This window comes from Ovis canadensis, chromosome 1 (assembly GCF_042477335.2).
Source record: "Ovis canadensis isolate MfBH-ARS-UI-01 breed Bighorn chromosome 1, ARS-UI_OviCan_v2, whole genome shotgun sequence".
NCBI lineage: Eukaryota > Metazoa > Chordata > Mammalia > Artiodactyla > Bovidae > Ovis > Ovis canadensis.
Genome location: NC_091245.1, coordinates 205,466,442 through 205,482,864, shown reverse-complemented (window position 1 = coordinate 205,482,864; position 16,423 = coordinate 205,466,442). Strand labels below are relative to the sequence as shown.

The 16,423-nt window shown below is 39.1% G+C and overlaps 1 protein-coding gene across 7 annotated transcripts in view; it reads left to right on the top strand.

Annotated features, from left to right (window-relative positions):
• VPS8 (VPS8 subunit of CORVET complex) overlaps nt 1–16,423 on the top strand; it is a 395,845-nt gene that overhangs the window by 229,733 nt on the left and 149,689 nt on the right. For all 7 annotated transcript variants that reach the window (XM_069558731.1, XM_069558750.1, XM_069558751.1 and 4 more), the window contains 3 exons: nt 5,615–5,686; nt 11,651–11,770; nt 12,795–12,851. In XM_069558731.1, the coding sequence (XP_069414832.1) occupies nt 5,615–5,686; nt 11,651–11,770; nt 12,795–12,851 (249 nt within the window). The remainder of the gene's footprint in view (nt 1–5,614; nt 5,687–11,650; nt 11,771–12,794; nt 12,852–16,423) is intronic.

Here is a 16,423-nt window from a genome sequence, read left to right as displayed (position 1 = left end):
TTTTTAATGGATTTTTCTGGACTAGCAATAATTGGTGATCTTGTTGGATCATGGGGGAAGATTGCATACTATTTTCCACATTCAAGTACCTGCTTTATTTGTTATAACTAAGTGCAGTTTCTTAAATAGTGTCTTTGGGGTGTAGTCTGTTTTCTCAATCTTTGACAAGTCTCTTGTTTTAGTAGGATCTTTTTCTTGAGCTCTTCCTTCTTTACCATAGACCTCTAAGGAATGTTTCCTTTCCCTTTTCTATCTCAAAAGCTGTATCTTACCAAGACCTCTGATTCATACTTGCCAGACTCCTTCCTTTGATCTTCCTATCAGCCAGTGCTATGATCCACTGGGTTGCAGACCTGGCCTCCGTAGTTACTCACCCAGGATGGATCTTCCTTTTCTTTTGGAGGTGAATTCCATTTGATACTACATGTGTTCTGTGCCTGCTGAAACCTCGTCATACCCTCCTTTCCTCTACCCAATTCTTTCTTGACGGTTTTTTTTTTTTTTTAAATGGGCTTTGGAGCCAACTTTGCTAGTTGGGGATGTTTACTTTCCCACTGTTGTAAGTCACAGTTTTTAATATGTGTTGTCCTTCTAGTTTTCCCATTAGTCTGGGTTGTGGGTTATTCTTTTTCTTCTTTTCTATATGCGTGGATCTTATTGGGAGATGTGTAAAGAGATTAGGACAGGGGTTCACAAACTACAGTCTGTAGACCAAATCTAACTGCATTTGACCTCTGGCTTGGGTGAGACAGAATATTCTTCCGTTTTTAAGGATTATAAAAACGGAAGAATATGTCATGCAAACCACATGTATCCTAAAAAGCCTAAAATATTTTCTCTCTGGTCCTTTACAAGGTTTCTTGACCCCTGGATTAGGATTTAGCCAACTATCATTATCTTATTGAAGCTCTGTAATAATTTTAAGGGGCTACAGAAAGAAGTTTTTATGACCAAATTCGCAGGTGACTTTGGACTTGAATTTTAGGTCTACTTTTGCACTTCACAAACTGTCATTCTCCATTAGGACGTCTTTACATATTATTCCTCTAACAAGCATTGTATAATTAGAAGAATCTTTGTGGAGTGATAATGTTTTAACATAAATGTGCCATTTTGGTGGCAGCTGTTAACTACAGTCAAAATATGTCATTGTGTATATCACAACATTTGTAATAAAAGTATTTCACCATTTAATTATGTTTATAGTAGTAAACTTGCAATGTGTTTCAAAGCAGTGAATACATGTTACCAAAAGGCAAGTGGATAAAGCAGTTCTTTTTTACTTGCTATCAGTGCTGTAGTTATTTAATACGTATGCTAATTCTCCATGATTTTGTGTTAACTTGTGGAGTGACATCTCACTTTGGCAGGCTGAGTGTGAGGGGGAGGTTGTGTTTGTTTGAACGTGTGTATATTTGTTGTTTTCCTAAGCCTTAGAACTGAGACACTTTCTCGACTTCTTTCCCTCTTCAGACTGGATCATGTTTAACTCATGTAAACACCAGAATACCCTCTGTGTGAGCTTTTCGGATAAGAGTTCCTACAGTTCATTGGTAACTCATTTCAGCTTTTCTTAACTAACCAGCAGCAAAGCGTTCTAGGTGAAGAAAAAATTTTTTATAAAGATTTAATTTTCCTCTGTAATTAACTAGACAAATCAGCAGTCATTGTTTAAAATGGTTACTGTGTGTCAGACAAGAAAAGGGAAAGAAGGACACGCTAGTAGAGAAGAGTATGAGCAGAGGGTCTTTGGAGAAGTTGGGGAAGCTTGCGGCCAGTTTAAAGAACAGCAGATATTCTGGTTTGAATGTTAACTATGATATAGTCTTGAAAGTTTGTGGCGTGGAAATTCTTCTTTAATCTGTTGGTACAGTATGTAGTCTATTTCCTTGCTTCAAGATAGTCAGTAGTAAATTACTGCTTTGTAGATTTAAACATTTCATGCACAGATGGGCATAATAAAGGACAGAAATGGTATGGACCCAACAGAAGTAGAAGAGATTAAGAAGAGATGGCAAGAATACACAGAAGAACTATACAAAAGAGGTCTTAATGACCAGGATAACCACGATGGTGTGGTAACTCATCTAAAGTCAGACATCCTGGAATGTGAAGTCAAGTGGGCCTTAGTAGTATTACTACGAACAAAGCTGGTGGAGGTGATGAAATTCCGGCTGAGCTATTTCAAATCCTAAAAGACAGTGCTGTTAAAGTGCTGCACTCAATAGGTCAGCAAATTTGGAAAACTTATCAGAGGCCGCAGAACTGGGAAAGGTCAGTTTTCATTCCAGTCCTAAGGAAGGGCAATGCCAAGAATATTCAAACTACCACACAGTTGCACTCATTTCATATGCTAAAAAGATAATGCTCAAAATCCTTCAAGCTAGGCTTCAGCTGTTCATGAACCAAGAACTTCCAGATCTACAAGCTGGATTTAGAAAAGGCAGAGGAACAAGAGATCAAATTGCCAACATCCATTGGAGCATAGAAAACGCAAAAGAATTCCAGAAAAACACCTACTTCTGCTTCATTGACTTCATTGACTATGCTAAAAAGCCTTTGACTGTGTGGATCACAACAAACTTTGAAAAATTCTTAAAGAAATGGGAATACCACCCCACCTTACCTGCCTCCTGAAAAACCTGTGTGCAGGTCAAGAAACAAGAGTTAGAATTGGACATAGAACAACAGACTGGTTCCAAATCAAGAAAGGAGTATGTCAGGGCTGTATATTGTCACCCTGCTTATTTAACCTTTGGGCAGAGTACATCATGTGAAATGCCTAGCTGGTAAAGCATAGGCTGGAATCAAGACTGCTGGGAGAAATATCAATGACCTCAGATATGCAGATGATACCACCCTTATGACAAAAAGCAAAGAGGAATTAAAGAGCCTTTTGATGAAAATGAAAGAGGAGAGTGAAGAAACTGACTTAAAACTCAGCATTCTAAAAATAAGATCATAGCACCCAGTCCCATCACTTCATGGCAAATAGATGGGGAAACAATGGAAACACTGAGAGACTTTATTTTCTTGGGCTCCAAAATCACTGTGGATGGTGACTGCAGCCGTGAAATTAAAAGACGCTTGCTCCTTGAAATAAAAAGCCTTGATCATCCTGGAAAGCATATTAAAAAGCAGAGATATTACTTTGATGGCAATGGTCTGTATAGTCAAAGCTGTGGTTTTCTCAGTAGTCATGTACGAATGTGAGAGTTGGATCATGTAGAAAGCTGAGCGCTGTAGAATTGATGCTTTTGAACTGTGGTGTTGGAGAAGACTCTTGAGAGTCCCTTGGACTGCAAGGAGATCAAACCAGTCAATCAATCCTAAAGGAAATCAACCCTGAATGTTCATTGGAAGGACTGAAGCTGAAGCTCCAATACGTTGGCCACCTGATTCAAAGAGCTGACTCAGAAAAGACCCTGATGCTGGGAAAGATTGAAGGCAGGAGGAGAAGGGATGAGATGGATTGTGAGAGGGTAACAGGCAGGAAGGCCAGGGGTCTCCAAACTGAGGAAATAAGCTGCAAGTGTCTCTTAAAATTCTGTGTTGCTATGATGACACCTGGTTCTACCTGAACTGAACTTTTCTCAAATCTTGAGCTATCCAATGTGTTTTTCTTATGGAAATGTTTTTCTTAAGCTATGTTAATGAAATTATGTATTTGCTTTGGAATTTGCCTTTCTTCAAAACGGTTCCACCTAAGACTAACTTTTGACTGCTAATGGCTCAACAAACCAGTATTCATATCAATTGCTTTATGGCTGGGGGATGACATACCTCATGCCATCCTCTTTCAATAATGCATATTGTGGGAGAGGGGCCTGGTGAAACTCCATCAGCCTACCTGTCTCTCTTATCTGATTAATAACTTTCTAACAGACATAAAATAGCTTACTGAAACTAGCAGGGGGGGCACTCTCCATCCCCCTTCTGATGTCTATGTCAGAAGCTTTCTCTGTCCCTTTTTTTCTTTAATAAAACTCTGCTATACAAAACCTCTTGAGTGATCAAACCTGGTCCCTCATCCCAAAGTTAAATCTTCAGAGATCACAAATCCAACACCATTCACCATAAGCTATCAATTGGATGGCATCACCGACTCAATGGACATGAGTTTGAGCGAGCTCCGGGAGATGGGGAAGGACAGGGAAGGAAGCCTGGTGTGCTGCAGTCCATGGGTTCACAAAGAGTCAGATATGACTGAGCGACTAAACAACAACAAAGGGCCGAATGTCCTAAGTGAAAGCCTTGGGAAGATCTTCAAAGGCTTTTATCACTCTTACTCAATAAGCATTTTCATTTCAGTTTTTTTGTTTGTTTTTTTTGGTTTTTAGAGTGTTGTGTTCGTTTCTGCCAGACAGCCACAGGAATCAGCCATAATTATACGTATATCCCCTCTCTTTTGAGCCTTCCTCCCTTCCCCCCTGCCACCCCTCTAGGTCATCGCAGAGCGCCAGAATGAGCTCCCTGTGTTACATACGGCAGCTTCTCACCAGCTATCCATTTTACACGCAGTAGTGTATATATGTTGATGTTACTTTCTCTGTTAGCCCCACCCTCTCCCTCCCCAAACTGTGTCCACAAGCCTGCATTTCCATTCCTTCCCTTCAGTTTCTTCATATATGCATCCTATAGCTTCTATGGATTTCCAGAATCCAGTGCTGTCATTTACTTGGGTGCAAGTTCTCTTCAAAATGTATTTGGCTCTACTTGAGCAGGAACATAAAAAATGCTGTACTTGACAGTGTTGTGAAAATAGAATACCTATTCTATGTATGTATTCTTGAGGATTTTAATATTGTGACAGTTTTACCATAGTAATTTTTTAAAGTATCTGTTGTTGAACATCATTTCTTCCTAGTTGTCATGGAAATTTCTTTTCATGACAGTTAACAACTGTATTTCAGTTATTGTTTCCAAATAGCATGGATGGGATGATGGCTGAGCATGTAACATGTATTTCATCCTTTTCAGATTCTTGCTCACAAATTGCCTCTTCCCATCAGTATTCTTTCTTTTTTGTTGCCTATAAACTTTGCCTTCCTTTGTTTAATTTTTATAACTTTTAAAAGTTATTTTTTCTTTTTGGTTGTAGTGGGTATTCCTTGCTGTGGGTAGGTGTTCTCTAGTTGCAGAGGTAGGGGCTGCCTTCTGGTTGTGGTGCGTGGGCTTTGCGGTGCAGTGGCTTCTCTCGTTGCGGAGCACAGGCTCTAGAGTGTGGCTCAGTAGCTGTGGTGCACAAGCTTAGTGGTTCCACGGCTTGCGGAATCTTCTCGGACCAAGGATTGAACTCCAGGAATCTACCTCGTGTCCCCTGCACTGGCAGGTGGATTCTTATCCACCATATCACCAGGGTGAATCACTTTTGGGTTGTATAACAATCACTTTATTTTTATACTTTTTATTCAGAATACCATATAATATTGAATAATGTAGGCTTCTGTTAAACTCACTAAAAATAAACTTGTTAAAGTTATATAAGAAAAAACATATTGAGGAGTGGTTATCTTATTTGGGGATTTACCTATTAATAAGAATTTAATATCTTGTTTCCTTCTAAAATTTTCAAATAATACTTACCTTTTTAAAATTTGTTTTTCCTTTTTAGACTTTTGAAGATTTTAAAAATGATAAGCAAGCTGTAGAATATCAACAACGTATCGTGGATATTTTGTTGAAGGTGAGTATCCCTAGAATGTCTTTGTATTGGTATTTATAAAAGTGAATTACTTTATAGCAAGTTCTAAAATAATCTTGTTTAATAAAGGAATATGTTGCAATCATTTAAAACTTTTATTATGATGTCTTTGTCTTCAAAAGCTAAAGTACTAATCATTCATTTAAAAAATATAGTGTATCTCAGCTTTAGACTGCATATTGGATACAGAGTGCTACTCTTGAGAAATGCATATTGTGATAATTGCTATGTTAGTATGATTACATTTAGTAATGGGACTGACTTCAGAGTGCTTTGAGAAAATAATGTTCTGAAGAGTCGCCTGTCTCATACTGGCATCGCTGTGTTGCTACGGTAGTGCCATATGTAGTTTTGCCATGGTACTTAGATGATGGGTAACTTAGGAAAGATTTGAGGCACGCAGAGATGATCATACCAATCTAAGTCCATCTGGATTCAATTGAAAACTATTTTGAGATTCACGCTGTTGCTAGTGAATGACTGTGGAGACAGATTCTTTTCCTGTCCATCTGCACAGCTTCACCCAGGCCAGTTTCTTCTTGTAGTTAAAAGCTTAGAGTTTTTATCCTGTTCATTTGGCTATAAAATGGTAGTTTCTTCCTCTTAGTGACTTTTAGGTTATTTTGGAGAAGAGACCAAAATTGAAATATTTTCTTTGTGTATAATATTAATTCATTAACTACATTTATAGTAGTTCTTTATAATTTTCAAAGCTCATTTGTATACACGATCTCATTTGAGCCATTTATTAGCCTTGTAAAATAGGCAGTGATGAATATGAGAGCTCCCAAATAATGCCAGTTTGATCTTGGTGGCTAGTATGGAGAATTTTCACTTAGGTTTCAAAATACCTTCCCGAATGGGAATACCTTTTCCTTCTTTAATTTGTGATCTTACCTTTCTTCTAGGTAATATTCTTCTCTGGCTTCCCATTGGTGTAGTTGAAATTAAGTTCTTCTGTGACAGAAAGTTCAAAATAATAATACTTTGTTGTGGAAATTTAATTTTCCCCTTCAAGTCTGGAGTGTGGGCAGCCTGGTCTAGTAGAGTGGGTTCACAAACTTGTCCGGGATGCACAACACTTCCATCTTATTGCTGTTTCTTAGTACATGGTTTCTGTCGTTCGGTCCAAAATGACTGCTCAGGCTCCAGTATTACCTCTGCATTCTAACCAGCCTGAATGCAGAAAGAGATGAGGTAGAAAATGTTCTCTTTCTTTCAGAGTTTCTTAGAAGTTGTGCACTGCAATTCTGGGTATATCATGAAGATCAGCACTTAGCTAGGGAGACTGTGAAGTGTACTCTGTATGGTGGGTGGCCACGTGTTTAGCTAAAAATGAGTTCTGTTTCTAAATTAGATGGAAGGAACAGATGTTGGAGCACAAGTAGTAGTTTTTGCCATACCCATGTAAATTTTAACATGGTATCCAAGATCCTTTCATACTTTCTGGCCCCTGACTACATCTTTATAACTGCTCCTCTCTCTGACCTTCCCTCTCGCCCCACCAGTCTGTATTATCAACTCAACAACAGTTTTTTTTTGTCCATGCTGAGCAGCTTGTGGTTCTCAGTTCCTCGACCAGGAATTGAACCCCGGCCATGGCAGTGAAAGTCTGGACTCCTAACCACTCAGCTACCAGGGAACTCCCTTTTCACCAATTTTAAATTGTTGGAAGTTAGTGAACTTTCTTTGTCATCTTTTTCGGCTTATGTTCTTTGTGTGAGTTTTCTTTTATCCCATCATGTGTTTTCCTTCGTTTCTCTGCCTGGCAAATTCCTAGCCATTCTCCAAGACATAACTTAAATATCATCCATGAGAAACTCTTCAGAACGCTCTCTCACACTTCCAGTTTGATCTGTCGCCTTTTCTCTGGGATCTTATAATACTTCGTGCCACACTTGACACACTGTATGGTTTGTTTATGTGTGTCTTTTCCTACCTGGAATGAGTTTCCTGTAGGTAGAGACTGTAGGGATTTTTTTTTTTTTGGTCATTATTTTAACACGTCTAGCACGATGCCTGCAGTCTGGTAGGTGTTCAAGAAATGTTTGCAAGTTGATTGAATTAGAATGTAAGTTTTAAAACTGTACTAAGTTGGGAAAATGATCCAAATGAAGGAAATAAAACTCCATAAAGTCGTTAAACTGTTACTCCTGGTGAATTATTGCTTTTGTATATTGTTTTTTTAAATTGAAGTATAAGTTAATTTATAGTATTGTGTTAGTTTAGGTATGTAGCAAAGTGATTCAGATATATATATATACACACACATACAAATATATACATAAATATATATATATTTTTCAGGTTATTTTCCATGATAGGTTATCAGAAGATACTGAATATAATTCTCTGTGCTATACAGTAAATTCTTTTTTTTATTCGTGTTATACAGTAAATTCTTATTGCTTATCTGTTTTAGTATAGTAATTTGGTTTTTCTAAACTTTTTATTTTATATTGGACTATTGCCAATTAAAGTGCTGTGATAGTGTCAGGTGAAAGGCAGAGGAACTCAGTGATACATATATATGTATCCATTCTCCCCCAAACTCCCCTCCTATCCATGCTGTCACTTAACACTGAGCACAGTTCCCTATGCTTATGTACAATGATTTGTATCTGTTAATCTTGTACTCCTATTGGCCCCTACCTCCTCCTCTTCCCTACTAGTAACCATAAGTTTGTTTTCTGTATCTGTAAATCTCTATTATATATATAGATTCATTTGTATTATTTATTAAATTCCAGCAAGTAAGTGATACCATATGATATTTGTCTTTCTCTTTCTGAATTGCTTCACTAAAGTATAATATTCTCTAGGTCCATCCTTGTTGCTGCCAATGGCATTGTTTCATTCTTTTATTTATTTATTTTTGGCTGTGCTGCGTGGTGGTTCTCTAGTTGCGGCAAGCAGGAGCTACTCTCTAGCTGCGGTTGCAGGGCTTCTGTTTGCAGTAGCTTCTCTTGTTGCCGAGCACGGTCTCCAGGGTCCACGGCTTCAGCAGTTGTGGCACCTGGACTCTAGCGCACAGGCTCAGGAGTTGTGACACGTGGACTTAATTGCTGCTCGGCAAGTGGGATCCTCCTAGGCCAGGGATCTAGCCCATGCCTCCTGCTTTTGGCAGGCAGACTCTTCATCACTGAGCCACCAGGGAAGCCCTACTTCATTCTTTTTTATGGCTTAGTAATATTCCATTGTATATATATAAACCACATATTCTAAAGCCGTTTGTCTCTTGATGGACACTTAGGTTTCTTCCATGTCATGGCTACTGTAAATAGTGCTGCTGTGAACATTGGGGTGCATGTATCTTTTTGAACTAGAGTTTTCATCGATACAGTCTTCCCTGGTGGCTCAGATGGTAAAGTATCTGCTTGCAATATAGGAGACCCAGGATTGACCCCTGGGTCAAGAAGATCCCCTAGAGAATGAAATGGCAACCCAATCCAGTATTCTTGCCTGGAGAATTCCATGGACAGAGGAGCTTGGTGGGCTTCAGTCCATGGGCTCACAAAGAGTTGGACACGACCAACCAATTAACACTTTCATCTTTTTGGGATATATGTCCATGGGTAGAATTGCCAGATCATATGGTAGCTCTATTTTTAGTTTTTTTAAAGGAACCTCCATACTGTTTTACAAGTGGCTGCATCTTGTATGTTATTTTGATAGTACTTAACCTAGGGTCAGTGAAGAATGACCCTGTCTCAAATGGTAAGTTTGAGATTGTTTTCTCATTTCTGGTGATAGAGTTGTAGTCACCATGTATGTAGCTCTTCTGAGGGAGCACAGGCAAGGACCAGAAAACAGGAGAGTGAGCATCAAACCTCAGACATTATCATGCGTTCAGAATGGCTGCAGACATAGAGCAGGAAAGCTGTAAATTTGTGACTTTGTATAAGATTGCCCAGAAAATTTCGTAAGCATGGTCTCTGAAATTGATCAAAGAGAAGAAATGGAAAGAAGCTAAAATTTCTGGGATAACACCTGGTTGGACACTTGCTGAGGTGGCAAGGGAATGGGGCTGTGAGTTAGAACTGTTTCCTTAGAAGACGTTTTTAGAGTCAGACAGGTGAGAGAGTAGTTCACACTTGTAGAGCAGAAGGAAGAGCTAAAAGCAGAGAAGAGCACTAGTTGGGCCCTGAGAGTTGAATCCTAGGAAAGGACCCACATGTGGAAAGGACCCACACATGGAAAGGAAATGATAATTGAGTATTTTAAAGCTATAGAAAGCTCTTTGAATATTATGAATTGGAATTTAGATACACAGATTACAACTTGAAACATCCTCATATTCTAGTAATGATATTTATGCACTTGAACAAGCTGTGATTGCTGGACTAAGTAAAAGACAGGGGCAGTAAAAGACAGGGGTAAACTGCTTAGCAAAGTGAGAAAAGGCAGGCCAAAAATGGGCCCCAAGGGAATGTTTTATCTTTGAAGGGAAAATGAAAGGAGAGAGTTTGTAGATGAGATGGGCTGTTGTTCCCTAATTTGTTGTAGAATTGCCTCCTTAAGTTCAGTTAGTTTAAAACAATGCCTGGTCTTCCTTTTCAGACTTCTGCCATCTCCCTCTTTGTTAATAGCATTGTTCTCCTCCCTGCCTATCAGGCTCAAGACCTGTCAATTTTCGTTCTTCCTTCAGCCACACATTTCCACACTGTCTCCTCTCTCTCTGCGGTCACTTTTGCACCTGTTTCTCCTTCCCTGTTCATCATCACTGCATGTTCTGAACTCCTCTGACTCTCCCATGGACCTCTGCAGTCCCGTGCATCTTGGTCTCTCTACCTTTATTTCTTGATACTGTTACTATATCCTAAGCATTGCTGTTAGGGTAATTTTCCTCAGCATAGCATTGATCACAATCAGCTCTCCTCATTGCACCTTTAGTAACTCCTCCATTTTCTAACAAATAAATTCTGGATTCCTTGGAATGGCATTGGAGCCCTAAGTTTTTCTTTTGGTCTGATTTTTCTCTCCTCATGCATACTGCTGCATTCTAATGAAACATAGCATTTCTCCAGACAAACTTATATTTCCTTGTGTTCATGTTTTTGCCCCAACTCTTCTCTTTGCCTGGACTGCTCTTTCTCCTGACATTTCTTCCCCTGTCATGGATTCTACATGGGCTTTAAAGCTTAGTTTAGAGGCTACATTTCTCATTTTTTTGTTTCAAATTTTTTCTCTGATCAGTTTAATTAAATTTCCCCCACTGTGCTTCCATTGTCATTTGTTCCTTTATAAGTGCTGATTACATTATGCTTTTTATTTAAGATTTGTTTACCTGTCTCACCTTGCTTTCTGGTTCACAATTCCCTTGAAGGCTTCTACCATAAGCATCTTAGGCATAGTAGTAGCTACTCAGGAGATGAGAGCTCACTTAAATCAGAGGAGAGATTATGACTTGATAACTGTGTGTGGTTGTAAAGAGCATGTTATATGAAACCATCTGTTCACTGAACTGCTTATAGCCAAGGCAGAAGCCATTCACTTCACTGACTCATAGGCTAGCTGACTTCTTTTCTGGGATACCTTCATTCTCAAGCTGCCTTACCTTTAAACCCGAAAGCAGCTCCCTTCTTGCTGTGTTGGTGGACAGATTTTTAATAGGGTTACTTTAATTTTAGATTCTCTTTTAAGAATTCAAGAAGGAAACATAATTTATATATATATGTATATATAGGAAATCTACCTCTAACAATTCAGTTCTTATCGAACTTGTGCCTATAAATATGCCAGAAATCACTAAAATGCTTTCAGGGAGTGCAGGTAGTTGTGCTTCTTCTCTGAATGGTGTTGAACTCAGTTGTCACACAGCTGATAAAAGACGAATCTTTTTATAGAGTCCTTCATACTGAGGCTTCCCCACCCCTGCCTCTAATTGTATATTTTTCTGTGTCAAACCAGATGGTATATTGCATAAATGGTCTCTTTTACTCATAGGTTATGGTGGAGAATTCAGATTTTACACCCTCACAAGTAGGGTGTCTCTTTACCTTCCTTGCTCGGCAGCTTGCAAAGCCTGATAACACCTTATTTGTAAACAGAACTCTTTTTGATCAGGTGAGTGTCTTTAACCATAAGAAGTAGAATTGTTTTTATTTACTGTTTGTAGAAAAATTCACCGGATTACATGGTTTCTTAATAGAATAACCTCCCAGGTGAATGTCCTACGAGGTAGAGGCTTGTTCATCTTTCAGTTTGGATCTAAATTAGCTTTTGGTTTTTAGTGTTGTGTTTGGATTGTGTGACTGTCCAGTAACTTGGTGTCATGGGAGTATGATTTGTAGAGATTGATTTATAGAGATTGTTTTCCCAATTATTCTGTTCTAAATTTGCCTAGAATTTTTGAGTTAAGAATTTTTCAATTAAGTAATTACCCATCTCATTGGTAGTAAGACTATGATGTTGATCATCTGGAAGAGAGATTACTTTTAGAAAATCCGAATTTACTTACTAACCACTCTGAAGGTATTTCCAAATCCCAGTTAAATATCTTCTACAAAGCCATGGGTGATGAAGAAAATACTCTTTACCTGGAGAAAGTTGCTAATAATGACCAGCATTTATTGAGCACTTCATAGTGCCATGCTCTGCTTCAAAATTTTACATGTCAATACTCCCAGTACCTCTGAACTTGGTGTAGTTGTTACTCCTGTTTTGCAGATGAGGCTCCTAAAGCCTGGAGAGGTTAAGTCACTCATCCAAGTCACTTAATAAGTGTTATTACCAGCAATAAATGTTGTTATTAAGTATTAATAAGGTTAGGATTCAAATTCAAGTGGCCTGATTCCAAAGTCCATACTTAGCTTGGTCCATGGTATTGGGGATCTTAAGGAATATATGATGTCAGATTCTAGTCATGTTTCTAAATAGTAAAGAAATACGGTTAAGGTATACATTAAATTGTTAGCATAACTGAGCCTGCTGTGTCATATATTGGGCCAACCAATTGGGAAGCTACCATATCCCTATGGTGTTTGTTGAGCTGGATGTGAATGAATTGGTGATATAGAAAGAGTAACTATGATTTTCCTTATGGCATGCATGCTGGTATCCAATTTAAAAATACCTTTTCTTTGACCAGGTCCTTGAATTCCTTTGTAGTCCCGATGATGACTCCCGACACTCTGAAAGACAGCAGGTATGAACTGCTAGAACTCATCTTGCTAAAGAATGGGAAAGAAGACAGAGTGAACCAGAAACAAGCTTCTGTACTAGACCTTACGGTGTGAGGGCAGAAAGACTTGTGTCTAACCCTAATACTGTGTGAGATAGTGGCAACCAGGAAATAGTGTGGATGGTTGTTAGTTTGAGCCTCAATCAAACTATAAATAAATTTATAGGCAGACTGCACCTGTCTTGCATTCAACGTGACATCAAAAGAGAATAAAAACTTTATCCTTCTCCTTTATGAGCAATAGTTGGCACCAATTGTATGCTCCTTTCTGCCAGCATCATTAAGTTAGTAACCATACCTAGTTGCTATAGTCATGAACCAGAAACATTTCAAGATCTTGAGTACTGGAACACTCAGCTTTTGGGAGTGCCCTGTAGTTCCACTGCACTAGTGCTCACCATTTCTGGGGACTGGCATCCGTCTCAGTCAGTCAGTTCAGTTGCTCAGTCGAGTCCGACTCTTTGCAACCCCATGGACTGCAGCACACCAGGCTTCCCTGTCCATCACCAACTTCTGGAGCTTACCCAAACTCGTGTCTGTTGAGTCAGTGATGCCATCCAGCCATCTCATCCTCTGTTGTCCCCTTTTCCTCCTGCCTTCAGTCTTTCCCAGCATCAGAGTCTTTTCCAATGAGTCAGTTCTTCACATCAGCTGGCTAAAGTATTGGAGCTTCAGCTTCACTGTCAGTCCTTCCATTGAATATTCAGGACTGATTTCATTTAGCATGGACTGGTTGGATTTTCTTGCAGTCCAAGGGACCCTCAAGAGTCTTCTCCAACAACACAGTTCAAAAACATCACTTCTTCAGCACTCAGCTTTCTTTATAGTCCAACTCTACATTTATACATGACTACTGGAAAAACCATAGCTTTGACTAGAAGGACCTTTGTAGCAAAGTAATGTCTCTGCTTTTGAATATGCTGTCTAGGTTGGTCATGGCTTTCCTTTCCAAGGGGCAGGCATCTTTTAATTTCATGACTGTAGTCACCATCTGCAGTGATCTTGGAGCCCAAGAAAATAGTCCCTCACTGTTTTCACTGTTTCCCCATCTATTTCCCATGAAGTGATGCGACCGGATGCCATGATCTTAGTTTTCTGAATGTTGAGTTTTAAGCCAACTTTTTCACTCTTGTCTTTGACTTTCATCAAGAGGCTCTTTAGTTTTTTTTCACTTTCTGCCGTAAGGGTGGTATCATCTGTATATCTGAGGTTATTGATATTTCTTCTGGCAATCCTGATTCCAATTTGTGCTTTATCCAGCCCGGCATTTCACATGATGTATTCTGTATATAAGTTAAATAAGCAGGGTGACAATATACAGCCTTGATATACTCCTTTCCTGATTTGGAACTGGTCTGTTGTTCCATGTCCAATTCTAACTGTTGCTTCTTGACCTGATACAGATTTCTCAGGAGGCAGGTCAGGTGGTCTAGTATTACCTTCTCTCTCAGAATTTTCCACAGTTTCTTGTGATCCACACAGTCAAAGGCTTTGGCATAGACAATAAAGCAGAAATAGACGTTTTTCTGGAACTCTCTTGCTTTTTCAGTGCTCCAACAGATGTTGAAAATGTAATCTCTGGTTCCTCTGCCTTTTCTGAATTCAGCTTGAACATCTGGAAGTTCATATACTGTTGAAGTCTGGCTTGGAGAACTCTGAGCATTACTTTGCTAGCGTGTGAGATGAATGCAATTGTGCAGTCATTTGAACATTCTTTGGCATTGCATTTCTTTGGGATTGGAATGAAAACTGACCTTTTCCAGTTCTGTGGCCACTGCTAAATTTTCCAAATTTGCTGGCATATTAAGTGCAGCACCTTCACAGCATTGTCTTTTAGGATTTGAAATAGCACAACTGGAATTCCATCACCTCCACTAGCTTTGTTCATAGTAATGTTTCCTAAGGCCTGCTTGACTTCACATTCCAGGATGTCTGGCTCTAGGTGAGTGATCACACCATCGTGGTTATCTGTATCATGAAGATCTTTTTTGTACGGTTCTTCTGTGTATTCTTGCCACCTCTTCTTAGTATCTTCTGCTTCTGTTAGGTCCATACCATCCGTCCTTTATTGTGCCCATCTTTGTATGACATGTTCCCTTGGTATCTCTAATTTTCTTGAAGAGTTCTCTAGTCTTTCCCATTCTATTGTTTTCCTCTATTTCTTTGCATTTGATCACTAAGAAAGGCTTTCTTATCTTTCCTTGCTATTCTTTGGAACTCTGCATTCAGATGGGTATATCTTTCCTTTTCTCCTTTGCCTTTAGTTTCTCTTCTTTTCTCAGCTATTTGTAAGGCCTCCTCAGACAACCTTTTGCATTTCTTTTCCTTGGGGATAGTTTTGATCGCTGCCTCCTGTGCATTGTCATGAACCTCCGTCCACAGTTCTTCAGGCACTCTGTCTATCAGATCTAATCCCTTGAATCTATTTGTCACTTCCACTGTATAATCATAAGGAATTTGATTTCAGTTATACCTGAGTGGTCCAGTGGTTTCTCCTACTTTCTTCAATCTAAGTCTGAAGTTTGCAATAAGGAGTTCATAATTTGAGCCATAGTCAGCTCCCAGTCTTGTTTTTGCTGACTGTATAGAGCTTCTCCATCTTTTGCTGTAAAGAATATAATCAATCTGATTTTGGTATTGACCATCTGGTGATGTCCATTTGTATAATCTTCTCTTATGTGGTTGGAAGGGGGTGTTTGCTATGATCAGTGTGTTCTCTTGGCAAAATTCTGTTAGCCTTTGACCTGCTTTGTTTTGTACTCCAAGGCCAAATTTGCTTATTACTTCAGTGTCTCTTGACTTCCTTCTTTTGTGTTCCAGACCCCTATAATGAAAAGGACATCTTTTGGGGGTGTTAGTTCAAGAAGGTCTTGTAGGTCTTCATAGTACTGTTCAACTTCAGCTTCTTCAGCATGACTGGTCTGGGTATAGACTTGAATTACTGTGATATTGAATGGTTTGCCTTGGAAACAAACAGAGATCATTCTGTCATTTTTGAGACTGCATCCAAGTACTGCATTTCGTTTACTAAGTTTGTTTACTATGATGGCTACTCCATTTCTTCTAAGGGATTCTTGCCCATAGTAGTAGATACAATGGTCATCTGAGTTATATTCACCCATTCCAGTCCATTTTAATTCACTGATTCCTAAAATGTCAACATTCACTCTTGCCATCTCTGGGTTTGACCACTTCCAATTTGCTTTTGATTCATGAACTTAACATTTCCAGGTGCCTATGCAATATTTCCCTTTATAGCATCGGACTTTGCTTCACATCCACAAGTGGATGTTGTTTTTGCTTTGGCTCCATCTCTTCATTCTTTCTGGAGTTATTTCTCCACTGACCTCCTGTAGCATATTGAGCACCTACCGACCTGGGGAGTTCATCTTTCAGTGTCCTGTCTTTTTGCCTTTTCATACTGTTCATGGGTTTCTCAAGGCAAGAATACTGTAGTGGTTTGCCATTCCCTTCTCCAGTGGACCACGTTTTGTCAGAACAGGTTATGGAACAGGAGCGTCGCTCATTCGTGTCCA